This window comes from Juglans microcarpa x Juglans regia, chromosome 1S (assembly GCF_004785595.1).
Source record: "Juglans microcarpa x Juglans regia isolate MS1-56 chromosome 1S, Jm3101_v1.0, whole genome shotgun sequence".
NCBI lineage: Eukaryota > Viridiplantae > Streptophyta > Magnoliopsida > Fagales > Juglandaceae > Juglans > Juglans microcarpa x Juglans regia.
In genome coordinates this window covers 19,242,088-19,268,017 of record NC_054595.1, presented here as the reverse complement: position 1 = coordinate 19,268,017, position 25,930 = coordinate 19,242,088, and the positions used below count along the sequence as shown (strand labels likewise).

Sequence of the window (25,930 nt, the reverse complement as noted above, 5' to 3'; positions counted from 1 at the left end):
AATCCCTTTAAAGGAACCATTATAGTTTATCAACGTGTGTGATCCACTTCCATAGTATTGAATGTTTCAAAACAAAGACTTGTTGATAAATTTTGTTTTTCTTTGCCACTTATGTTCTCAACCTAGTTGTATTTGTAAAATGAATAATGCTAGATATAATTATAGGATATGTAAGTTCTGTATATTTATTTAAAAAAAACTAAAATTTATTTTAAATAATAATATGCAAAACATGCTTAACTTAAAATTATAAATATTATTTTTATTTACACAATGGCGTAGGCACCTCTGAATTAGGCTTTGTTTGGGTTGACAAAATATCGCAACTAATATCATCTCATCTTATCATATCTAATCATTACAACTTTATCAAATTCTCACACAAAATATAATAATTAATTTAACCTTTTTAAATTTTAAATTTTAAAATAAAAATAAAAATAAAATAATAATATTTTAATAAAACTTTATTCAAATTTAATTTGATCTCAATTTACTGTACAAATCTCAACGCATTATTATAGTCCCTCAAATTGCCTAGCAAGCAAAACATTGCGTGCTTACTGCTTAAGCTATAATAATGTGAGAGTGATTGATAATGAAAGGGAAATGCTGTGTACATCAATTAATCTGTCACCAATCTAGGCCCTAGGGATGCGAACTGATCAAGACATCTTTACCTTCTAAAGTGAACCATATTTATTAATAAATTCTAAATATAAAGAAATATAAATACTATTTTTTTTTTAAATGTAATTATATAGTTACGGGAAAGTTTCTACGGACAGCACACCAAACATACCAAAATTTATACCATTTATATACGGTAGATTAGCATATTTTGGTGTGCAGCCGAATAATATGGTGAACAGTAAAAATATTTATCAATCTGTGAATAATTAAAGGCCACAAGTCTCCATATCACAAAGATCAAGCCAACAAATTTGACCTCTTCAAATGGAAAACTCAACCGAAGAGCGAGATCCAAGGCAGCCTCAAACTCATTGGGCAGTTTGCCTCAATACTCTATATATATAAAAAAGAAAAAAAAACTTTTAAGTGTGAAGTGTAGAAATAGATACTAGCTGATGTATAATAAAATCTAATTATAAAATTATTAATTTATATTATATCTATATTATATGTTAATTTATAAATTTATTTTTATAAAAAAAAGTTAAGATTAAAATATTTATTTTTCAATTTATTATTAATTCGTTGTTAATTGGGTTACGCTTTTCACCTTGATTTTGAGTGCTCCTCTTGAAGAATTATAAGACTGCGTTTGGATGTTGAATTAAATTCAATTTTTTATAAATAGTAGTGAATTGAGTAATAGAGAGAGTTATGTAGAGCCCATCTAAATTAAGTTTAAAGTATGTTTGGATGATAAGATTAGTTTAATACTTTTTATAAGAAATTAAAAAAGATTGTACGTCCCACATATAAAGATGTATTAAGTTGAAAAAGGTTGTGGGTCACATGTGTAAGAAGGTCTTGAGTTGAGTTGAGTTTAGTAATTTGAGAGTTAAGTGTTTGGATGTTAAACTCAACTTAAAATTAAACTGAACTCAACTGAATCTTACAACTAAATATAGCCTAAAAATAATTATTTTTAGTAACACTCACTTTTTTATAAATGATACGTACGAAACTTGCACAATTTAAACTTATATATAATATTACTCAAATGAAAAATGGGATTGTGATTTGAAATAATATCGAGATATCTCCTCACGAAAACATGTTCCTTCATGGTTTGAGGCTTCCCCTCCTACAGTCGATTCCTAACAATTGTTTTGTCATTGCTCAACTTCCCAAACCTATTTGTCCTGTCATTTCCATCAATTCACTTCATTGCTTTATTGGGCTAAATAAGTATTCTTGTTGGTTTCTATGGGCTTTTCAAATATCAGCCCAACAAAATAAACACTCATATTTTTTTCCCGAAGGTGCGTGATATTGTGTGAAAGTGACTTTCCTATCCTCTAATTATACACCACTATACCTTATGATTATACCAATTTTACAATAAATCATGCCATACTAAATTAAATTTCTTATTTTAAAAATATTTTCTATAACTTTAAAATATGAACCCAAAATTTAAAAAATCCTAATGCTAATTATTTTAAAAAAATAGTCAGAATGAGTTGAAATTCGAATTGCTGAAGTTCGTCGGAATCAGGTTATTGACAATCACTACTAATTTAGAAGAAAATAATTATAAAATTTTATTGTGTGTGAGTGAATATATTTCAATTACAAAAAGCTTGTTAACTTTTTAGATCATAATAAACCTTGGTTTATAAATTGCTTAAAACAAAACTTGCCTTGTTTCTATTGCGAATAAGGGCACATTTCACATTCATGGTCATCCGCAAGACAACAAGGGTGAATTCAATCCAAATACAGGTGTATTTTTCTAATTGGTCAGAAATCCAGTGTCTCTGTCACTCTTCTCTTCTCCCGGGGGGCCGGAAAAACATAATTTAATACCAACTAGGCAGCTTCAGACTCTACCCATTATATCCCTCTGGATATGATCCACTTTCATAACTTCAAATGGGAAGCATTGCGTGTGCCTCGCTCACACCCACCACCACCATCATCTCAACCGCTCAAACTCACAGACTCGCTTTACATTTCTCAAAGCTGTCTTCTTTTCCTCCTTTGTCCATAAGCTTCATTTCGAAACGCTCGGCGTCGCTCCTCGGAAATCCCACCCACTTCATCAAGAAACGCTCTTCCATGGCCACTCCTTCCCAAGTCAACTCTTCATCCACCATCGGTCTCTCTCTTTATCTCTCTCATTTACGCATATTTTCCTTCTTTTTAAAGCATTGTTTTAGACGAATATTTAATCGCATTTGATGATTTATTTTATTTTATTTGTAACCGATTGATACGCTGTCCTGGGGCTCCGATGGTTGCTAAGAACCAGGAAGGAAATGAAAAATACTTAAAAAAAAAACCGGAAAATTCTCGTCTTTCTTTTTCCTCCGTGACCAAACAATGCCACACTAGAGTGAGATTTTGCCTTCTAAGCATTCGATAGAGAAATCTATTTTGCTGAAGACCGTTCTATTGATTGTGTGTTGATGCTGCAGCAAACGAAGGATTGGAGGCTGCTGCATCTGGTTTGGTGGGAGAGAATGACCTGCTGATTGTGGGACCGGGCGTTCTTGGTCGCTTAGTTGCAGAAAAATGGCGGGAGGTATTTCGCTAGTTCGATTTCAATTTTTATCAGCTTAAATCGTTGTTGTTGTTGTTGTTTTTTGTTTATTTATTTATTTATTTATTTTTATTTTAAGAAAAACGAATATATCATTATTTCACAGGTCACTTGTGTGAGCCAAACCTCAGTGCAGAACTTTGAAAAACCACAGAAGAAAATACTTCTACTTTTCTTGAACTATACAAACTAACAAATGTACAAAAAAGTTTACATATCAAATGGGGTTGACCAGCTCCGTCTGGCACCAAACAACCTCTTTAGCAAGATCAACAAGCACCAGAAATTCACGAGAGATACTATTTGGCCTTATCTTGGCAAGATAGTAATGGATTTGATTAGTCTCCGTTTAAACAACTAGCACCGGTTTCATCCAAAGTCATTGATTTACCACGCTTTTAATTTATCCTTCTTTCAAAGTGGTGTTTACAATATTTCTTGGCGGTCACATTTAGAATTATGATTAAAATAGATTCTTTTGTATGGTATTGTGAACGTATTTTTTAATTCTTTGTTATATATTTGGTCATTAATTCTTAAAAGTTCGTAGAAGCTTGTTGTGATGGCTGTTATGGACATAGGTGTTTTATGCAAATAAAACGGTCAACTTGTGGGGTTATGTTTGAGCAGGAACATCCAGGTTGTCAAGTATTTGGCCAAACGGTTACCACTGATCACCATGATGAACTGATTAAGATGGGAATTCATCCATATTTGAAGGGGACTACAGAGGCACACCGGTTTCCGAATTGTATTTTCTGTGCTCCTCCGTCACGAACTTCAGACTATCCTGGCGATGTCAGGTAAGGTTTGAGAATTACCTCCCAGCTTTGAAAGTATCATCTATCAACAGCTCAATATAATAGCTTCCTGACATGGACATGGATGTATTAGAACTTACTTGCATATAAAATGATTGTTCTGGTGCCTGTTAGGCATGTATATCCTGCCCAAGAAAGGCCTATATGTAGCATACTCACACATTCTGCTGGTGTAATATCTTGTGAGAAGGTGTATAATATATGTATTAGGTAATGAGCTTAAAATAGATAGAATTTTGCAGAATATCCTATTCAAGGCTGTGTATAATATAGAAGGACACTGCCATAGGATAAACTCTAAAGGGCCAGTTAGTCTTGGCTCGATATATCTCTACTTAGCCAAAGAGTTGATTCAATCATTATTTCCGTTTTGTAATTCTTTCCATACTCTTTTAAACTATGCCTGACTATCATAAATTCTATTTGATTAGAAGTTCATATATCCTTCATACAGTGAATGGATTGGTTGTGTTTGTGCATTAGCTACTTTCATCTTCCAGAATCAAAGTGAATCTTTGTCCTAAGCCAACACTAGTGGTCTATGGAAACCTTTTTTTGGGTTTTGGGGGGGGGGGGGGGGGGGTGAATAACTGGGTCCATTTGGTTGCTGGAAAAATGTATAATTTTCAGGAAGAAGTTAAAATTGATTTCTGTAATTTATCCTACCATGTACTCATCTAAGTTTTGCCTTATTGGTTTGGGCCGTGTACTAAGCAGTCTGGCTGCATTAAACTGGAATGGTGAAGGTTCTTTCGTATTTACTTCAAGCTCTGCACCATATGATTGCAATGACAATGGACAGTGTGATGAGGTATTACATCTAACACAATGCATTTTTCTGTTGTGATAATGAAGAAAGTTGTTTTTGTTCTCTGCATCGACTTATGGGCTTGCCCTCTAGGAACCTATGGTCTGCCTTCTTATGCGATGTATTAAATGCATTGCCAGTGTTGCCTTCTGTGACCTTGGTGGTTTACAAACTTGTTGCATATAGAGTGTTGTCATGTTCTAATGGTCAATATTCTTCTTGTGCAGGACACCCCGGTAGTACCTATTGGGAGGAGCCCTAGGACAGATGTCCTTCTAAAAGCCGAAAAAGTAGTGCTGGAATCTGGTGGTTGTGTTCTTAGATTGGCAGGACTTTACATATCCTTTTTGATACTTGAATTGTGAGAATTTCATTTAGGTTTGTAGGAGAAACTTCAATGATCTGTTCTACCCTGAATTAGACTTAACTATGAACACAAAGCAGATAGAGGTGCACATGCTTATTGGTTAGGGAAAGGAACTGTTGAAGCTCGACCAGATCACATCCTGAATCTTATTCACTACGAGGTGACAAAGTCTTTATTCTATATTTTTTATTCTGCTTCATGAATTGCAGTCGGTGGAATTCATTTATGCAGATTGCCTCGCCTTTTCTTGTAATCTGTACTTCATCAATTCCTCCAAGGCTTTATTTTTATATTTATTTTATGATGAGTTTATCTTACCCTGCTTTCTGCATTTTGATTATGTTAAAAGAAAAATAGTCGCTTTTGAGTTCCATATGCCATTGGTATATCTTTGTATTGTCTCTGGTATTTCGGCTCATTCTCGTTTGCTCTAATGCCTCTTTGTCCTGCACTTAGTAGGGATGACATAAAAATACCGCGATTGTTTTAACCTGTGTACTTTTTGACAGGATGCAGCTTCCCTTTCAGTTGCAATCTTAAAGAAGAAATTTCGTGGCCGGATTTTTCTGGGTTGTGACAATCATCCTTTATCCAGGTCTTTTCTCTTCTTTGTGGTTTTTCTTTCTTTTTTTTTTTTTTTTTTAAATTTTGTGGCTCCTTGACAACCCCTCCTTTTCCCAGAAAAAAAAAAAAAAAAAAAAATTAACTGTTGAGTTCATCTCATAAAGACTCCTACCCCATTCTTTTCCATGTGACTAGTGATATACTGCCAATGAGATTGTCCTTACCACCGTGGGGCTATGTGGAACCTCGGTTTTTCTTTGCAGGCAGGAAGTAATGGACTTGGTTACTAAAAGTGGAAAATTCAGCAAAAAATTTGAGGGCTTCACAGGTAGGCTCCTCATACTCTCACTGACACTGCAACTAGTCCTATTATTTATTCCTTTAGTCTCTTGATATGAACCTATTGTTCGATGTGTCTTGTTTTTGCAGGCACCAGTGATCCTTTGGGTAAGAGATTGAACAACTCGAAAACTCGTGAGGAAATAGGATGGGAGCCAAAATACCCTAGCTTCGCCCATTTTCTCGGCGTATCCGAGTAATTGCTACATCTATTTTCATTTTTGCGACCTAAACATTTAAATGAAGTGGAAAAGAACTGGCTTTAGGCAATGCACAGAAGCTGCTGGCATCTAAAACTTCAGCGATTGTTGCTTACCAGTTTCATAGGTACAGAATATTGATCACACGTGCAAACTTACTAATGAAAACAAAGAAAAGAAAAATTCAGGGTATATTCAGTCTGATCAGAAATACTTGATTGATTGGAGGCAAGTAGGATATCTCTTGTACAAGACACGAGCTTCAGTGGCTGTTTTGGCATATCCAATCAACGTTTGTATTGCCACCTTTGATCTTGGTAATCTATGATTATGTAGAGAGAAAATCTCAACTTACAAATCAGCCACAAACGTGTGCATGTATCCGAGAAAATGATAATTAGCCACAAATCAGGCAGGGGCTCTGAAACTTACATGCAGTATTTTGCAACATATGGTGATAATTTAGGCCCTGTTTGTAATTTGGATTGAATTGAGATCATCTCTGTTCAGTTTAATTTTAAATTGAGTCTAATATATAAACACTCAACTTTTAAATTATTAAATTTATCCTAACTCAAAATTTCTTTACACGTATAATCGATATCCTTGTTTTCAATTCAACATTTTTTTATACGTGGGATTCTCAATTTTTTTTTACTTTTCATGAATACATCTGAATTCATTTTAACATCAAAACATATCTAAACTCATTTTAAGGAGGTTCTACAAAACTCATTTCATCATTTCAATTCATTACTATTTATAAAAAATTCAGTTCATCTTAACTCAACTTATCATCTAATTTTTTCATGCCGTTGGATTAGTTTATTAATCCAAGTTTTTTAAAGTTTTGCCGGTTCCGATCCCACCTCAATTTTACCTTCTTTAGGCCAACTTCTATCATTTTCACCAACAGCGTGGAAAAAAATTCTATGGGAAATCATGAATTTCTCCAAAATAAAATATGTAAAGAAATATGGCCACGAGATGTGCCGTCCTTCTTGCTATATATCATTTAATGTGATGTATTTTAAATAATTTTTTTTATTAAATAATCTCCTTTAATCTCACCGATAGGTACTGACAAAAACCACCCAAAATAATAATATAATTATAATTAAAATATCAATTAAATGACCACTACTTTTTGATCTAACGAATTTAAAATAGTTTATGTTCAACTGCCCAAGTCAACTGGAGCAAAGTGCCATGCGATACATACATTCATTATCCTCCTCCTCCACCTTGCTTGCAAAGAACCAAAAGAAAAACACTCAAAACGACAACTAGAGTGAGTGGTGTGGGTGAAAATGGCCAAGTGCTGCATGGAATCAGAAGATGGGGGGATAGATCTAACAGGCATCCTTATAGTGATTGTCATAGCTCTTGTTCTCATGGCTATCTGCATTCCCCCTAGACGACCGGCCGTTGTTGCTGTATATCGTTGCTGGTGACACATTCTCCAACTTCTTCCATCATTTACTGTCCTTTCTTTTCGTTTTTATTTTCTTTCCTGTAAAGCGGCAAGAAATTCTGTAGCTGCTTTCCCTTCTTTTCCCTTTCGAGACCAAAGCTGTCAGAGTGCTAGTGTGTTTTGAGAGGATAAGATTTGTTTCTGAATTGTGTTGTCCCGGAACCTTGTTGTCTCATCCTACTTTTAATAAAATGAATCAACGTTGTGATTAGTTGTTTTGTTTTTTGCATTTTTGTTTTCATGTCCATTTGATTTTTGAGCTAGAACTTTTTTTTTTCTTTTCTCTGCTTTTTACGAGAATGCATGAGAATTTGTGAACTATCCCAAGAGAGTCCCGAAAAATAAATATTGATAAATGTTGGATCTGGATCTGGATCTATAGAAGTCAACGGCGAGTACTTTGTTTCTATGAGATAAGAGGATCTTGCCTAGGATTCAAACAAAGTCCTTTGAAGATCCTTGGATCAGGATAGATTGATCAGAGGTCTAATATACCATTCAGCTGGAATATCATGATCGGGTTTTTTCCAAAGGAAAATACTACTCATCTCGATGCTACTGCTCAAAATTACTACTCGATTTTTTTTTTTGTTTTTTTACTTAATGATTAAGAAAGTAATTATTAATAAATTAGTATATTTTTTTAATTTTTTCTTAATGATTAAGGATGTTAAAATTAATTACCCAAAAAAAAATTTATAAAAAAAAATATACACATTTGTGCCAGCGGTATGCCCATTGGCAAGTGCTGGGCAGCCTGCTAGCACCACCCATTTTCAAATCCAGAGTAAAATTGATATTTGGACTAATTACAAATTTGATTTTACAAGGAGAAAGCTTAGAGAATCATATGAGATGAGAAATTTGTAAATATTTGTAAATAGTAATGAAATATTTTGAGTTATGATGTTTCATTGGATTTTAAGAAATGAGAAGAAAAAATTGAATAAAAATATTATAAAATTAGAAGATTATTAGAATATAATTTTTAATATAATTTTTATTTCTAAATTTGAAAAAATTGAAATACTTTTTGTGTTTCGTTTAGAAGTTTAGAAAAGTTAAAGATTTGAAATTGAAAAAAAATTATATTTAAATAATGTTTGAGAATAAAATAAAATGAGATCAGATATGATGAAATCTATTTTCAAACAAGCCCTAACTCATGTCTATTGACATGTCATATATTAAATGCTTAAATTTAGTCTACTTAGCAGTTTATTTGTCCATCCAAATAATACATAATTATCACGGACAATGTAAATAGAAATATATATATATATATATATATATATATATATATATAAAGTTTTAATTAGTAATAACCCGCCTGCCTGCCCGCTCCTCCATCTTCTTCTTTCTCTTCCATCTCTTCTCTTCTTCAGTTTGATAAGTCTCTCCACTATGACCTTGTGTTGAATATATTTGAGGCATTTTAATTTTTTTGGGTATTTTTATTTCGATATTGGTTGTTGACTGAATCTAAGCATGAAACGAAGGAAACCCATCCCCCGTTTAACGAGGATCAGCGGTAACTAGCCAAAAAAGGGAGGAGTGTAGGGAGGCATGCAACTACCCGCTTGTATTGGGCGGGTGTTACCCATTCTCCCAGACAATGTGCTCGATCAAGTGTTGGTTGGCTTCACCATCCCTGCATCATACTCATAGACTGATCTGCACATATTCTTAACTTGGAGAGACAAACATGCCCACCTAACATCAAACTCTCTAATGCCATATGGTCGAACAAAGACCAACCGTATAAATTCCTCAGTCTTTTTCTTTGTCATGGCTGCTTTTTAATCTCAAGAGATTCGTCACTCAGCCTACTCTATACAAGAGATGATGGGGAAATCAACACAGCGGAAGGGATAAAAGCGGTAATAAAAGAGTACACTCTACGCACTCAGTGACACCAAGAATTTAACGTGGTTCGGCAACTGCTTACATCCACAGAAAAGAGCTTCACTATTAAATAGTGGTACACAAGAAAATATTACAGAGGAGGAGGATCACACTCCACTCAACTCAACTCTCTTCTTTTCTCTCAGAGCTCTCCAGGCTCTCTCTCTTTTTCTCTTCTCTTCCTTGGGGTGTATTTGAGACTCTCGCCAGAAGCCTCAATTTATAGATGTATTGCTTCACGTATGAATGCATTTATTGTTGCATTCAATGGACAGTTGAGAGCTGGGCGTTGGAGGTTGAGCAACAATCAGCCATTGTGGACTGCTTGCTTGGGCAAGGATTTCAACAATTCTCCCCCTCCATGCCCATTTACCTATATGCTATCCATCCCAGCTATGTCTCTGCATAGCTCAAGCTTCTCACTTGTAACCACCTTCATCAGCATGTCTGCTGGATTCTCTTTCGTATGGATCTTCACAAGCTTCAACAGCTGTTGTTCCATCGCTTCGCGTATCCAATGATAGCGGATGTCAATATGCTTGGTGCGGGAGTGGTACATTGAATTCTTGCTCAAATCTAGAGCACTTTGACTATCACAATGTACCTTGTAGTCTTCTTGACTAACCCCTAGTTCTTGGAGGAAACGCTTCATCCACAACATCTCTTTTCCAGCTTCCGTTGCGGCAATGTACTCTGCCTCAGTTGTAGATAAAGCAACACACTTCTGCAATTTAGACTGCCAAGAGACAGCTCCTCCTGCAAAAGTGAAGAGAAATCCTGAAGTAGATTTCTTGCTATCCAGATCTCCTGCCATATCTGAATCTGTATAGCCTTCCAAAACTGGTTTAGTTCCCCCAAAACACAAGCACATCTTTGATGTACCTTTTAGGTACCTGAGAATCCACTTGACTGCTTCCCAATGATCCTTTCCTGGATTTGAAAGGAATTTGCTCACCATGCCTACAGCATGAGCAATATCTGGTCTGGTACAAACCATTGCATACATCAGGCTTCTTACTGCTGAAGAGTAGGGAATTACTTTCATTTCTTCAATCTCTTTCTTTGAAGAAGGACACGAGCTCTTGCTCAACTTGAAGTGGTTAGCAAGTGGAGTATTGACTGGCTTAGCATCTCCCATGTTGAAACGTCTGATGACCCGTTCAACATATTTTTGTTGTGATAGCCACACCCTTTTGACATTCCTATCACGAACAATCTTCATGCCCAAAAGTTGCTGTGCTGGGCCTAAGTCCTTCATGTCAAAGGACTTGGATAGTTCCTTCTTTAGTTTGTTAATCTTGGACCTATCCTCACCAACGATTAACATATCATCAACATAAAGAAGGAGTATGACAAACTTGGCATCCTGGAACCTTCGAACATAGACACACTGATCTGCAACAAGTCTCTTGTAACCATGACTCATCATGAATGAGTCGAACTTCTTGTACCATTGCCTCGGCGCTTGCTTGAGGCCATAGAGACTCTTATTTAGCTTGCAGACTAAGTGATCTTTCCCTGGAGCTTCAAATCCTTCTGGTTGCTCCATATAGATTTCCTCCTCCAAATCTCCATGGAGAAAGGCTGTCTTCACATCCATCTGTTCGAGTTCAAAATTCAAACTGGCTACCAATCCGAGTATGACTCGGATTGACATCATTTTCACCACCGGGGAAAATATCTCGTCAAAGTCGATTCCCTTCTTCTGTTGGAATCCTTTGACAACCAATTTGGCCTTGTGCTTTATTAGCTTTCCTTGGCCATTTTTCTTCAGCTTGAACACCCATTTGCTCTTTAGAGCTTTCTTTCCTTCAGGAAGTTTCACCAACTCATAGGTCTGATTTTTCTGCAAAGAACTCATCTCTTCTTGCATTGCCTGCACCCATAGGCTTCTATCAACATGAGTTTGAACTTCCTGGAAGCTCTCCGACTCCCCCTCATCAGTAAGCAGAATATAGTCTGATTCTGGATATCTCATCGACGGAATCAGTAGGCGGCCTCTTACCGATCTTCTTGGTTGAGTTTCATCAACCAAAGGAGGTTCATCACCATCTAACCCTTGTGGTGGTACACCAGCTGCTGGTGGAGGGGGTTCTTGCTCCCCCTGCTCAACACCCTGAGCTTCTTCTTCTGCTTCTGGATCTCGATCCTGCATATCCTCATTATCTGTGGCGAACTGTAATGGTGCAGGATGTGTATAGGAACTAGGCTCTACTGACATCGAGGAAGCTTCAGTTCCTATATGCTGGTTTTCATGGAACACAACGTCCCTACTTCTGACAATTCTCTTTGTCACTGGATCCCATAATTTGTATCCGAATTCTTCATCTCCATATCCAACAAAGATAAATGGAGTTGACTTGACATCGAGCTTCTGTCTCAGCTCCTTGGATATGTGTGCAAAGGCTTTGCACCCAAACACTCTCAGGTGAGAGTAAGAGACATCTTTTCCAGACCAAACCTTCTCAGGAACTTCAAATTCCAGTGGTGCGGAAGGTGATCTGTTGATCAGGTAACAGGCAGCATGAACAGCTTCAACCCAGAATGGCTTTGGTAACTTAGCCATACTGAGCATGCATCTTGTTCTTTCAATGATGGTCCGATTCATTCTTTCGGCTACACCATTGTGCTGAGGGGTATATGGGACCGTCTTCTCATGTCGAATACCGCGATCAGTGCAGTATGCAGCGAACCTTTTGGAAACATATTCTCCTCCATTGTCCGTTCGCAGGCACTTCAACTTCTTTCCCATCTCTCTTTCCACTAGGGTGTGGAAATTCTTGAAGTGCTCGAAGACCTGATCCTTTGACTTCAAAACATATACCCAGACCTTTCGTGAAGCATCATCAATGAATGTCACGAAATATCTGTTACCTCCCAATGACTCTTCTTCCATGGGACCACATACATCAGAGTGTACCAGACTCAACAACTCTGATCTTCTCTTCGTAGAGGAATTGAACGAGACTCTGCGTTGTTTGCCAAACAAACAGTACTCACAAGGGTTTAACGCTATTCCTTTGGCAACCTTGATGAGTGCCTTTTTAGCAAGCGTATCCAACCCTTTCTCACCCATGTGTCTGAGTCTCTTGTGCCACAGATTCGGTGATGCCTCGTCTTCTGCTGCATTGAGGCTATCAGTATCAACCTTCACATGAGTCTTGTACAACGTACCGCAAATATGTCCTCGGGCGACAACCATGGCACCTTGTGACAGCTTCCAAGTGCCATTGCTGAAGTAGCTGTCATAGCCCTGTCGATCAAGGGTTGTTCCCGAAATCAGGTTGAGCCGAAGGTCAGGAATGTGTCGAACATCTTTCAACACCATAGTACAACCAACGTTGGTTTTTATTTGCACTTCGCCAACTCCCACGATCTTTGAGGAACTGGAGTTTCCCATCCTTACCGTACCAAAGTCTCCTGCTTTGTACGTAGTGAAAAATTCACTATGGGAAGTGGCATGGTATGATGCTGCTGTGTCTACCACCCACTCAACATCATGGCTTGCAACGTGCAGACACGTCTCGTCACTGGTGGAGAGTATTGCCACATCTTCCGAAAGAGTGACAAGGGTTTCACCATCTTCTTTCTTCAGCTTACTGCTTTGACCTTGCTCCCTTAAAAACTTGCTGCAGTTTTTCCTTATGTGGCCTTCTTTGCCACAATGGTAACATTTCATGTTACCCGTCTGCTGGTTCCTGCTACTGCTGGACCTTCCACGTGATTGAGACTTCCCTCTGTTTCTGCCTCCACTTCTCCCTCTATCATCACCTCGAGGCCTTTCTCTACTCTCGGTGACAAGGACATGAGTTTGATTCATGCTTGTCTCTTTTCGTCTGGCCTCCTCATTAAACAAGACATTTTTAACCATCGTCATGGTAAGTTTGCCATCTGGAGTAGAGTTACTGAGGGAGACCACCAGCGTCTCCCAACTATCTGGTAACGAACTGAGAAGTAGCAGGGCTTGTTCTTCATCGCCAAGATTCAGGTTGACGGATTCGAGCTGGTTAACTAGGTTTTGAAACTCACTAGTGTGCTCGGCAACAGAGGTGTCGCTCTTCAACTTCAAGTTAACAAGCCGTCTCATCAAGAGGGCCTTGTTTCGAGCAGTCTTAGCTTGATACATATCCTCCAACTTTTTCCAGAGGCTATATGCATCTGTCTCCTGGGCCACGTGGTGAAAAACACTATGGTCAATCCATTATCTGATCTGACCGATAGTCTTTTTGTGCATCTTTCTCCACACTTGATCCGTAACTTCATCTGGCTTCTTCCCTTCATCTTCCAAAGGGTCAGACAGATCTTTACAGTTCAATAGATCCTCCATCCGAGGCCTCCAAAGACTGTAGTTTGAGGCAGTCAGCTTTATCATGGCGCCTGATGCTGAATCCTCCATGGATTTAGACTGATTCTAAATACAAAATGCAAGTACAAGATCTTTGAAGTGGAATATCGCAAAACGGACAGCACCGTTGTGCCTGGAACGCTTGATTTTGTTGGAAACGAGTCTTGTTTCGTCAAAATCGGACTCAGATAGCACAAGGAATGAGCAAAAGAACCAAAACAGGAACACTGTCGCGCGTGCAGCACGTGGCGCGACTAACAGTGCGTAGGCGCGTGTTATTCATGCGCCAGAACCTCACTGGAGCGCGTGTAACTCACGCGCTTTTGGGAGTCAATAAGAACGTCAGGCGCGTGAAATTCACGCGCAAGAGCCTCTCTGTTGCGCGTGCGGCGCGTGTCGAGAGTGGTTTTCACGCCCTCGTGCCTCTCCTAGGCGCGTGAAGCGCGTGTCGAGAGTGGACTCACTCTCCGATATTCAGACGGCGCGTGGGGTGCGTGCACGGTCCGTCCGGCCTCTGGTTTTCACCTCTTTTCTTGTCTCGATGAGACGAACACAGTGGTATGCTCAGATTTGAAAACTGAGCTACACACTAAAAACGAGTTTTCTGGAAAAAAACTCTTCCCAACAATCTCTCTGATACCACTTGATGGAGAAATCAACACAGCGGAAGGGATAAAAGCGGTAATAAAAGAGTACACTCTACGCACTCAGTGACACCAAGAATTTAACGTGGTTCGGCAACTGCCTACATCCACAGAAAAGAGCTTCACTATTAAATAGTGGTACACAAGAAAATATTACAGAGGAGGAGGATCACACTCCACTCAACTCAACTCTCTTCTTTTCTCTCAAAGCTCTCCAGGCTCTCTCTCTTTTTCTCTTCTCTTCCTTGGGGTGTATTTGAGACTCTCACCAGAAGCCTCAATTTATAGATGCATTGCTTCACGTATGAATGCATTTATTGTTGCATTCAATGGACAGTTGAGAGCTGGGCGTTGGAGGTTGAGCAGCAATCAGCCATTGTGGACTGCTTGCTTGGGCAGGAATTTCAACAAGAGATTGACCCCAAAACTCCGCTCAAAGAACATCTCTTTTTTGTCTGAAAATACTCTAAAAAATATGTTAAACACACTTCCTCGCATTAAAGAAAACAACACCACACTAGAACGAAAAGAGACCCTATATGAAAGCCAACCTTTTTGAATAATCATACAATTCGTAAACTAAACGCAGTTTTGTTTTAGAAGGCTCAGCTTGGGCAATTGAATAAAAAAATAATATAATGAATGAAAAATTTTTCTCATCAGTTACTACTTACTACTTCACAGTCTAAATCCTATAAAAAAAGTATGGATATAGAGTATAGGAGTAAATAGTGGTTGATAAATAGTATTCACTATTCCTTATAATGAATAGTATTAGTGGATGTTTTTTACAACCGAATGTCAATAGGTAATAAGGCAGCCAACGTTAATCTCACAATGTCTGGAATTCTTTTTCGGTTACCCACTTGAATGTCAAAGTAAATGATGCAGCAAGTCTTCCTCAAAAATAAAAAGAAAAAACTTAAAGGAAACCAATGATAATGACTTCTTAAAGAAAAACGTTGGTAATGATCATCTCTGAAAATAAATGTTATTAATAAATACCATTTATAAAAAAATACAAACACATTGGATTAAGTCCAATCTATTTGTTGTTTTGAATTCCGCCTCGCTCGGCTCACCTAAGACAAGAAAGCTATGCCTAAATTAGTATATGCTTAGGAGTGAAAGAAATAGATAATTAGAGGGAATGAATCTTTTGAACTATATCTGTATTGAAGATTTTATACTTCTTAATTCCATGAGGTTCTATTCTCCCTGTGTCGGGAGTGTCTGCTCCTACCCTCGATAGAGGGCCGTTGCATTTAATGTGGCAGCCTTTGTCAAAATGTCTCGACCCCCGCCGAGACTTGGTGACGGAGAAACATAAGGGATGTGATGCTAAACTCCATAATTTATTAGATGAAAAATTCTATTATCAAGTTAGCGTGTAGTGTACAATATTTACATGACATAATTTAATTTAGAATATAAATTTTAAAATTTTGAATCTTACAAATCAATTTCATAATTTAAATTATGTGAATGATATATTCTACATATCAACTTAAAATTAAAAAAATATATATAAAAAATAGAATAAAATTGAGATGCATCGAAATAATTATAAACATAATTAAACTAGTTGGAAACATTGTACACCAATAAATTTATTAGATACTTTAATCTATCTATGCTATAAACTAATCCATTTGATAATCCAGATTTATAAATAATCCAATACATAGAAATTAGATTAGGTCAACTATTCCAAAAAATATTTTTTAAACTAAATTTTAATTTTCTAGGGCTAAAATGGGACATGTCCTCATTTCTCGTTTCTTATTTCATTCTCGAATTTCCATTTCCGAGCTTCGGAAGGGAAACCATGAGCATGAAGCCATCGCAGGGTATCCAGAGCTCGCTCCCGGACGATATTGTCCTCAAAATCGTTTCATTACTTCAGGTTCAAATTTTCAACCTCTAATAGTTTTCATCAATTTCTTTCGTTATCTTCAAAGTATGATCATTTGATTTGATTTTTGTTTCTTTTTACAGGTACAGGATGTTTGTGCATTGGGTAGTTGCTGTCGGTTCTGGAGGGAGTCGTGCGAGTCTGACTGCATATGGGAGTTTCTCGCAAGGGAAAGATGGCCTTCTCTCAGCCTCTTCAATCAGTCCAGAACTCTCAGTCCCACCCAAGCCCCAATCTCCAAGGTTTCTCTATCTTATCCATTCATTACTATCTAACGCAGTTATAAATTTCTTTTTGCTTTCTTGCTTCATTTTCTCATGTCTGATCATTCTTGGTTGGTTAAAGCATTTGTATCCCAATTTTTGTCCCGTCATATTCAAGTTAAGCTTGTTAGTCTTTTCTCTATAGTTTTGGTGCTGTCCAAATTCATGTCTAAATGTTCATTAACTGGAGAATTCATATACTCAGCAGTTGTGATTGCGATTGCGATTGCGTTCTTATAATAATTTTGAGTCCTTAATATGTTGTATCAACCACTGTTGTAGTTACGGTTCCATATGGAGCTTAAAATACTAACCCTCACATATGTATACGCCCACCCAAAAGCTAAAGCACTCACGTCAAGAACTTTGTTGATTTTCCTATGAATTACTTTGTGGTTTTCATTCCATTCCAGATAAATATATCAATACGGGTTTATGTTAAACAAAATTACCTGGTTTTCATTCAATGCCTTCTGATTAGCCTCTTTTCTTGGTTAGTTATCGAGGATCATGATCAATCTATATCTCTGTCTCTCTCCACGGGGTTTTTGTTGAGGTTAGATCAAGGTTATGTTTCTGTATTAAAATTATAAGTGCTGTGCTAGGGATGGAGATGCTTTTACATAAAGAGGCACAAAGAGATCGCAGGAATGGTTGCTGTGGTAACCGAGTCCATGGAAAAGAACTTGCTGACTGGATCACTTGAGGTTGGAGACTATCTGAAAGCAGTTGGGGACTTGTGCACCATGCATCTTGGATTTAAGGATGTACAAATGCTCTTGTTCAAACTGCAGCATAATGTGCTGATTAACTTGGTTGGCTTGCATTACTGCATGTATTGGCTGGGCGTGCCGGTATTTTACTTCTTGGCCTGGCATCCTACTGGTTTATTACTTTGTATTGGTATAAATTTTGTTTGTTTTTCGTACATGTAAACATCTGCTAATCTAAGGACAATGCAGGGTATTTGTTCTTGTTTCTGGAACTTGAATAAGCACCTGCTAGCTAAGGCTATATGCCTTGTAGGAACAAAGAGTTGTCACGACAAATTATGACATTGCTCATTTTCTTGCTACTCGGTTGGGTCTTTCACATTGGGATGCTGGGTAAAATATTGGGTACTATAAGTTGCATATTGGTATCAGAATCCCTCCCGACCCATTTTTTTAAAGCAAAAACTCATTGGTTTGAGATGCTGTCTAAGTTGTTTTGTTTGCATCGATGTGAAAGAATCATAAAATTTATACCAGATTCTCAGATGATGGATTAAAAAAAATAAAAGGCATTCATGGTTAATACCTTTGGTCTCAGGAGAATTTTGGGATTATTCAACTGATAACAATTTTGGAGTATGCAGACTGACAGGCTTGACTAGGCTTATAATGAGCTTAAGTTAGCAAACCATAAAAAACCAAAGCTTGAAGATGATGGCTTGTTAAACATGGACCAAGAATAATTCCATTTGGAGCTTTGGAAATAAAGTCGGCTTTGGATAGTCCATTCTAGTTATGAGTTCAAACCCCTTATTTAGTAACTTGTTGAGATTTACTTGTTGAAATTTATGTACAAGCTTATGATGCACGTTAAATGTGAATCCTCTATTTCTATTATTAACCGTTCTTGAATTCCCAAGTACATTTTTTTTTTCTTTTGTATATAATTTATGATTGCTAGTTTTAGCTTTGGATGGCCCAAATTCGGATTTTGATTTTGCAACAATTGGAAGTATATATTGATATGTGATGTTAAAAGTTATAATTGGCAGGGCGAGAAAGTTGTTGAAGCACTTCAAAGTTGCAAGATTTCAAAGCGTGGAGTGTGCATCAAATGGTGGAAGCTTGGGCGATTGTTTTATGGCTTTCGCATGCGGGATGAGTCTCATTCACGTCGGGTCTCTCTGGAAGATTTTGCGTTGGCCAAAGAACAGGAGGCTCTTGTAGTGCTTCAGCGAGGAGCCATTTATGAGGTTTTACGCGTTCAAATCTCTGCTGCTGATCCCCCATTCACTCCTTAATCTTGCCAAAGCACACAGAGACAGGAATAAGCAATGCAGAAAATTTGTTGTATATAACATTTATATCTTGTAATTCTCGTTATAATGATACTTATATAATTTGATGTATGTACATATTGATGCATTATCCATTTATCATAGTCATAAAGTCTGCCTTCCATGTCCGGAGTGTATAAAATGTTCTTTGGATAAGTGTGATATGTACTATTTACAGGCAAGGCTTGTATTCAAATGTTTGATGAACTCGCCAATCCTCTGATCAGCTTATTTTTAGTCTTTCTTCTTCTTTCTCCAGTAGACCTTAACTTGAAGGCCGGTAACTTGGGAACAAAAGCTTTTTGGTAAATATTGCTATATGCTTCCTGAGAGCTCTAGTGGAAGCTATGAAGGGCCATAACTCCGATGTCTGTCTCAGTTAGGGGCAGAACCAGAAAATCTGGTTTGGAGGGCCAAGTTGAAAAAAATAAAAAAATTAGGGGGCCAAAAACTAACTTTTAAATAGTCCACCTTATAAAAAAGCATTTAAAAAGATCTAAAATGTATGAACTTTTTTTAAAAATATGAGGGATATATCGTTATATATTAATTAAAAAGATATAAAATCTAAAATTTTAAAATTATCGTGAATAATTTTACATACAATTGTGAAGTGCGTAAATATCGCATAATTATTTTAAAAAAAAATGGAGTCTACTATTAAAAAATTAATTTTTTTTATATAAATTTTATATTTTATTTATTTTTTTCAAAATAATTATGCAACGATTAAACAATTTACAATTACAAATATTTTCCTTAATTATCGTAGAGGGTGTTTGTTCCATAACCTCAAGTAAGAAAAAATCAATTCTGAATGGGTCTGAATAAGTTATATGATTTTCTGTAAGTTTACTCGAGGCCACAAATTAAATTCTAATTACACGTCATCTCACCCCTCTTTGAGTCCGTTCATATCCACCTATCGTTTAGATTCTTACTGATCTGATAGGGTAGCACCACAACGACCATGGACGACCACTTCTACTAAATTCCGGCCTCTCAGCTTGATTTTCTTTGCCTCTGGCGCGTCTAGACTTCCCCATAAAAATACAAGCTTTCACTCTCTGATCAGCCTACCTGAACTCAAAAAATGTCCCTTTGTTTCTCCAATTCATTAGTCACTCTTCATTTTCTGCCAAAAACTCAAAGCACGCGTTTATCTACTCAATTCATCAACCAAATCCAGGTAAGCTCTATCCCTTATGCGCTACCAGCTTCATCTCTAAAATTATCCAAACCCTTTGAATGTAGCACCCAAAGACTCAACCCCATTACAGTTTCAACGGTCCCAACGGTTGAAACCGCCCCATCTTCCTTTAGAAACAAAACCCCAAAAGATATCAACGTCTTGGTTGTGGGTTCAACTGGGTATATTGGAGCATTTGTGGTTAAAGAGTTAGTTAGTAGAGGGTTCAATGTTATTGCCGTTGCTAGGGAAAAGAGTGGGATTAGAGCTAAAAATAGTAAGGAAGAGACTTTGAATCAGTTGAAGGGAGCCAACGTGTGCTTTTCTGATGTGACCCGTTTGGATTCTTTGGAAAAAACCTTGGACAATTTAGGGGTTTCTGTTGATGTTGTGGTCTCATGCCTAGCTAGCCGCAGTGGTGGTGTAAAGGATTCATGGAAGATTGACTATGAGGCAACAAAGAATAGTCTTGTTGCCGGTAGGAATCGTGGGGCTTCCCATTTTGTATTGCTTTCTGCAATATGTGTGCAGAAACCCCTTCTTGAATTTCAGCGCGCCAAGCTGAAACTTGAGGCTGAGTTGATGAAAGAAGCCGAAGTGGATAATGCCTTTACTTATAGTATTGTGAGGCCAACTGCATTCTTTAAAAGCTTGGGGGGTCAGGTTGAGTTGGTGAAAGATGGGAAGCCATATGTGATGTTTGGGGATGGGAAGTTGTGTGCTTGTAAACCAATTAGCGAGTCAGATTTGGCTTCGTTCATTGCGGATTGTGTGTTGAGTAAGGATAAGATTAACCAGGTGCTGCCCATTGGGGGACCGGGAAAGGCATTGACTCCATTGGAGCAAGGGGAGACGCTGTTTAAACTCTTGGGGAGAGAACCCAAATTCTTGAAGGTTCCAATTGGAATAATGGATTTTGCTATTGGAGTTCTTGATTTTCTAGTTAAGATCTTTCCTTCTATGGAAGATGCTGCTGAGTTTGGAAAAATTGGCAGATATTATGCAGCTGAAAGTATGTTGGTTTTGGATCCTGAAACTGGAGAGTACAGTGCTGAAAAAACGCCTAGCTATGGGAAAGACACATTGGAAGAATTCTTTGAGAGAGTACTGAGGGAGGGGATGGAAGGTCAGGAATTAGGGGAGCAAACAATTTTCTGAAGTTCCCCAATTCATCATTTAGAGTTTGTAATATTCAAAAGCACATTTGGATCAACCAGTTTTGGGACACTGACTGTATTTTATGAGTTTCAAGTGCTTTCCCAAATAATAAATCTTTGCATTGTTATCATCTTTGTGAATGCAAATGTAAAATATTAGTGTTCTTGCTGAGATTTGCATACGAGAAATGATAGTTGTAGTCGTGAGTGCGCAAGCGTCGTGTAATCACTTTGAAAAAGTGAATAAATACGAGACTCACATAAAAAGAAATTAATTTTTTAATAATAGATTTTACTTTTTTTTAAAATGACTTTACGGTACTTACACATTTCACGATTATATTTAACATTACTCTTTGCATATATGGTGGTCTGGTTGGATCTGCACCTAAAGGATGTTCTGTTCAAAGTGCGTTTCAAATGAAATTTGGCACCTCATTTTTATCGTCTGTTTTTGTTACGTAGTACATATATATCTGTAGACTGTATATAGGGACCAAGCCGAAAGGTTTTCGGATGCTCTCTAGTTCAATTTCAGCTTCTAGTGTCAATTTAGATTAACTGCATAGCCTAGCCAGAGATCTTTTAGAAATCTGATTTGTCCACGTGTTCATTTCATTATGTATTTCCTGACGTGATAAATGATGTTACATCAAGAAAAAGATGATTAAAATGACAGATGAATAAAATTTTTACTAGCCGATTTTGCAGTTATTATTTATTTTTATATTTCATATTTATAATTCTTTGTCAGTATATTATTTGTCAGAAGATGTGTAATAATAAATAATAACTGATAAAAATAACTTTTATATATATATATTTACATATCAATATATGAGTATTTAAATAAAATAATAAAAATAATAAATTACATATTAATAAATGGTTTAAAAGATGATAAGTTAATATGGAGCAAGTTTAATAGTCACGCATTTTATGTTGGGACTTGTACAGTAAACTGTAATGTTACATCTTTTGTTGATCTTCAAAGTCCCATACTGACCAAGTATGGCGAGAACGAAGCAGAGGCGAGCTATAAAAAATGCAGCAAGCCACCTGACAATGCATACCTTTCTCGGCCTTTTGGCTAAGATCAAGTGTAGTATCTGTTCTTATCAGTTTAATATCTGATACGTGGCCCAATGGGCCACACGATATTAAATTAATTTTTTTAGGGGGAAGGCCCACCACAGCAGCTTGCTGCTGGGGTCTTCGAGCGTCGCCCGTGCGTTGCACTACTGCAAGGGCCCGGCGCGCCCCCCACCAATGCTTAGTTCAAATATTTTTATTTCTCTTCATCTTTGCATAATGTTATTTTCATCTGAAGGTGTAAGGAAATGCGACAATATTTTCTATTTCTATTTTGCGAATTGAAAATGTAGGTTTTTTAATGTGGACTTTATTTGGAAAATAAGGAGTTTAATATAAATAAGTCTGATATAAGCGGGAATAAATTTTATTTTTAAATTTTATAATATTTTATTTTTATTTTTTATTATTAGAATGTAAAATTAATATTAGTATATGATTACTTGATATCTCAAATGAGTGTCTTAAACTTGTCAGTTAAAAAAAAAAAACAAACAAACAAAAACAGGGTTATAAACCAAGTTTCGGGTTTAAAATGAGATTAGCCTTGGGTTCTAGCCTAAGTTTGAAATTCGAGTTTTGGTCCAGGTATATCCAGATTTTTGAGTTGAAATCCGGAAGAACAGTCAGTTAACACCCGTTCCTAAGCTCTACTTAATTATTCTAAATTTCCTTATGTTGTGCTATAGGAGCTTTTCTTTTTTTTTTTTTCATTTATATTCCAAATTTAACACTTGAAAAGCACCTCAATCACAAGGAGGCATAAGAACATCAAAAGAGTTTGCAGGAGCAACACAGTATATATGATCATCATCATGTTTCAAACCTCAATCAAATCACAGAAGCAACCACTTATAATTAAAAACTAGTTACAGAGAAAAACAAGATAGGCAGCAGAAAGTAAGTACTACACAAGTAATACTGGACAACATTTAAAATGCAGAAGCCCCTAAATATAATACACAAACAGCAAACGTTGAGATTCTATACAAAATACAATTTCTTTCTGAACTTTTGTGGCCAGATTTTGGATTTCTACTTGTGGATCCGAGCGTGAAGGGAGAAGATGGAGAGCCAGGTGAGAAAGACAAGCAGGACGCAGGCAAACAAGGAGACAGCAAGGGAGCCTGCCAAATGTTGGCAAAACTTGTCGTAAGTGGAGCACACCTTAATCCAACCAACGTGCTTGTTGCCTTTCAACCCCACATATGCAACCCCACCAGCACTCCCGGTTGCTGATGCTACTATGCCCAACATCAACTGCAGTACCAGCATTTGAATATTAAAAAAAAATAAAAATCATGTTATCTTTGTTCTTGGTCGCAACTATTTTCATATAGGATAAAGTTTTTATGAAGTTTCTTCTAACGAGTAATTTTAGTTATCACCTCTTTATTATCTTCCTCTCATGATTTGATATTAAATGATTAGAGACTATTTATCGCAGCCTTAATAAACATTTGTCATTTTTATAGGTAGATTGGAGGAAACAATTAAGAGAAAAGCTCCATCCTTCCATGCATGTATATATCCATGTATGTAGAGAATGAGAGAGAGAGAGAGAGAGAGAGAGGGGTTACCACATCCAAGAATGCAAAATGGAGGAGGAATTTAGTTTGGAAGTTAGGTTTGGAAAGAACCGAGATTGATGCCAATATTGAAATGAGAGCATAAAGGCCAGCGATCGACAGTGCCACCACGTAGTATCTGCAAATACGGTCATACATACGTGAAATCAATAATTAGTATTGCCCTTTGTCAATGGTCAATCCTATCACGAAGAGAATGGAGGTTATATAACATAGGAAAAAACTATTTTGTCCTCTACTATTCAATTTGACCGCTTGTCAAAAAAAAAAAAAAAAAACTTGTTTTGTTTTTTTTTTACTTAGTAATTAAGGATAAGGATAAAGAAATTATTTTAAGTGTATTGAGATATTTTTTTATTTTTTAAAAATATTTAAATATATTAAAAAATGTGAAAAGAAAAAAAAAAACTAAAAAGTGAAAGAGAGGTAACTTGAATAGGTTACTCTAAGCGACAAAATAGCCTGACTCTATAATATATCTTCTTCTATATTATTATTTGTGACAAAGGTACTGTAGACGGTTCCATATATATATATATATATATATATATATATTAAATACAAAAAGATCACATAAAATTAAATTTATAAATTCATGAAATTTAACGTGATATTATAAAATTATTTTTTATTATAAAATAAATTTTAACGTAATATACAAAACTATCTCAATTTATAAATTTATTTTTATAACATCATTTTGTGGGAATAGTACTTCTTATAAACTCAAATCATTTATATAGACATACATATAGATATGTAGGGTGAGAATACAAGCTACTAGTTAGGATGATCTTGTTGATTATCAATTATACGAAGTTGATGCTGAAAGTACTGGAAATCAGTGGCAAAACCGGGAAAATTCATACGGGGCCGGGGTAAAAATAGTACTAAAATTATAAAAAAATATATTTTGGGCGTAAAATTAACTCTTATATAAATGATCAACGGGTGAGATTGATTGAGATAAATAAATATATAGATCTCATCCGCTTTTAATAGATAGATCTAGTGATTTTTTTCATAATATGCTAATTGCTAGGAAAAACTTTTGCAACCATTAATTAATGTTGTCGTTAAAATTAGAGACATGCATGCAACTCACATAAAAGCAGGGGAGTGCTTGAACTTGGCGTCGCGATCTCCAAGGCCTGGAGTCCACTTCGTTTGCTTGCTGGTGACCATAACCACGACACCCGTCACCGCCGCGGCAAATAGCAACACCCTGAGGGCCACATCAATCGCGAAAAAGTTCACGACGGCTGGAGCATCTGGTCTGGGTGGGGCTCCCTTGCCGTATTCCTGGTCGGACTTAGGATCAGCGCTGGAAGCCATGGATGATCTTTAAGGGTGAGTAAGCCTGCTTTTGGTGCTGTATAATATATATAGATGGAGGTTGAATTTGGATAAGCGAAAGATGATGAACAATATATGCGTGTGTATGTGCATATATATATATATATATTTAATATATATAAATATATGTCTAAGATCATGGATCATGTTCCGGAAGCAGAGCAAAAATGTCTGAAAATTTATAAAACAATTAAAGTTGGAGTTCCCCGCACGCCAAGTGATCGAGCTTGATTTGAAGGCTGTCTAGTCAGTCGCCTCCAGCTTTCTCATTCTCTTATGCAGACGCAGCCGTTTTTCCATGCAAAATAATGTCAAGTGTAAAGAAACTGTGGGATGTTTTGGTTTTGCAGGGAGGCTGGCTGCCGAGAAACTTGTGTAAGGCTTCGATTGGTTACTTCTATTTTAACTCATCATTCTAATTTTTTTAAATTTTAATATAAAATATAATAAATAATTTAATTTTTTTAAATTTTTAAATAATAATAATAATATTTTAATAATATTTTATCATCTCAATTCAATTCAACTTAAATATCGAAACGCAACCTAATATTGGATCCCAATAAATAATCCCATTTATTTATTATTGATGGAGATCGTAATATTGTTTTTCTTTT

General features: G+C 36.5%; 4 protein-coding genes and 1 non-coding gene across 5 annotated transcripts; 4 read left to right on the top strand and 1 right to left on the bottom strand.

Moving 5' to 3' along the window:
* The first annotated feature begins 2,523 nt into the window (after window positions 1–2,523).
* LOC121246744 lies at window positions 2,524–6,695 on the top strand. Its single transcript, XM_041144995.1, has 9 exons — window positions 2,524–2,791; window positions 3,111–3,217; window positions 3,866–4,038; window positions 4,774–4,867; window positions 5,092–5,202; window positions 5,302–5,391; window positions 5,741–5,826; window positions 6,059–6,123; window positions 6,225–6,695. Exons 1-9 carry the CDS (start codon window positions 2,566–2,568, stop codon window positions 6,332–6,334), a joined length of 1,062 nt encoding a protein of 353 aa, XP_041000929.1. The 5' UTR covers window positions 2,524–2,565; the 3' UTR covers window positions 6,335–6,695.
* A 9,774-nt stretch (window positions 6,696–16,469) lies between these two features.
* LOC121246742 lies at window positions 16,470–19,153 on the top strand. The gene is made up of 4 exons (XM_041144993.1): window positions 16,470–16,608; window positions 16,701–16,859; window positions 17,486–17,734; window positions 18,646–19,153. The coding sequence occupies exons 1-4, from the start codon at window positions 16,531–16,533 to the stop codon at window positions 18,892–18,894; spliced, it is 735 nt and encodes a 244-aa protein (XP_041000927.1). The 5' UTR covers window positions 16,470–16,530; the 3' UTR covers window positions 18,895–19,153.
* A 715-nt stretch (window positions 19,154–19,868) lies between these two features.
* On the top strand, window positions 19,869–21,407 carry LOC121246741 (divinyl chlorophyllide a 8-vinyl-reductase, chloroplastic). Its single transcript, XM_041144992.1, has one exon. It carries the CDS (start codon window positions 20,024–20,026, stop codon window positions 21,275–21,277), a length of 1,254 nt encoding a protein of 417 aa, XP_041000926.1. The 5' UTR covers window positions 19,869–20,023; the 3' UTR covers window positions 21,278–21,407.
* A 938-nt stretch (window positions 21,408–22,345) lies between these two features.
* On the top strand, window positions 22,346–22,541 carry LOC121247957. Its single transcript, XR_005937357.1, has one exon. It is a non-coding gene; the product is annotated as a U2 spliceosomal RNA (small nuclear RNA).
* A 670-nt stretch (window positions 22,542–23,211) lies between these two features.
* Window positions 23,212–25,428, bottom strand: LOC121246740 (CASP-like protein 1D1). The gene is made up of 3 exons (XM_041144991.1): window positions 25,063–25,428; window positions 23,949–24,075; window positions 23,212–23,628 (listed from the first exon to the last, which is right to left on the bottom strand). The coding sequence occupies exons 1-3, from the start codon at window positions 25,290–25,292 to the stop codon at window positions 23,404–23,406; spliced, it is 582 nt and encodes a 193-aa protein (XP_041000925.1). The 5' UTR covers window positions 25,293–25,428; the 3' UTR covers window positions 23,212–23,403.
* Between the last annotated feature and the right edge of the window lie 502 nt (window positions 25,429–25,930).

Bases quoted from the DNA above. Each gene is read 5' to 3' on its own strand.
- LOC121246744 (XM_041144995.1), top strand. From the start codon at position 2,566: ATGGGAAGCATTGCGTGTGCCTCGCTCACACCCACCACCACCATCATC. The intron at 2,792-3,110 runs GTCTCTCTCTTT...TTGATGCTGCAG, and splicing joins CAACTCTTCATCCACCATCG to CAAACGAAGGATTGGAGGCT. The intron at 4,868-5,091 runs GTATTACATCTA...CTTCTTGTGCAG, and splicing joins ACAATGGACAGTGTGATGAG to GACACCCCGGTAGTACCTAT.
- LOC121246741 (XM_041144992.1), top strand. From the start codon at position 20,024: ATGTCCCTTTGTTTCTCCAATTCATTAGTCACTCTTCATTTTCTGCCA.
- LOC121246742 (XM_041144993.1), top strand. From the start codon at position 16,531: ATGAGCATGAAGCCATCGCAGGGTATCCAGAGCTCGCTCCCGGACGAT. The intron at 16,609-16,700 runs GTTCAAATTTTC...TTCTTTTTACAG, and splicing joins AAATCGTTTCATTACTTCAG to GTACAGGATGTTTGTGCATT. The intron at 17,735-18,645 runs GTATTTTACTTC...TATAATTGGCAG, and splicing joins TGTATTGGCTGGGCGTGCCG to GGCGAGAAAGTTGTTGAAGC.
- LOC121246740 (XM_041144991.1), bottom strand. From the start codon at position 25,292: ATGGCTTCCAGCGCTGATCCTAAGTCCGACCAGGAATACGGCAAGGGA. The intron at 24,076-25,062 runs GTGAGTTGCATG...CCGTATTTGCAG, and splicing joins AAGCACTCCCCTGCTTTTAT to ATACTACGTGGTGGCACTGT. The intron at 23,629-23,948 runs GTAACCCCTCTC...CTGGTACTGCAG, and splicing joins ATTTTGCATTCTTGGATGTG to TTGATGTTGGGCATAGTAGC.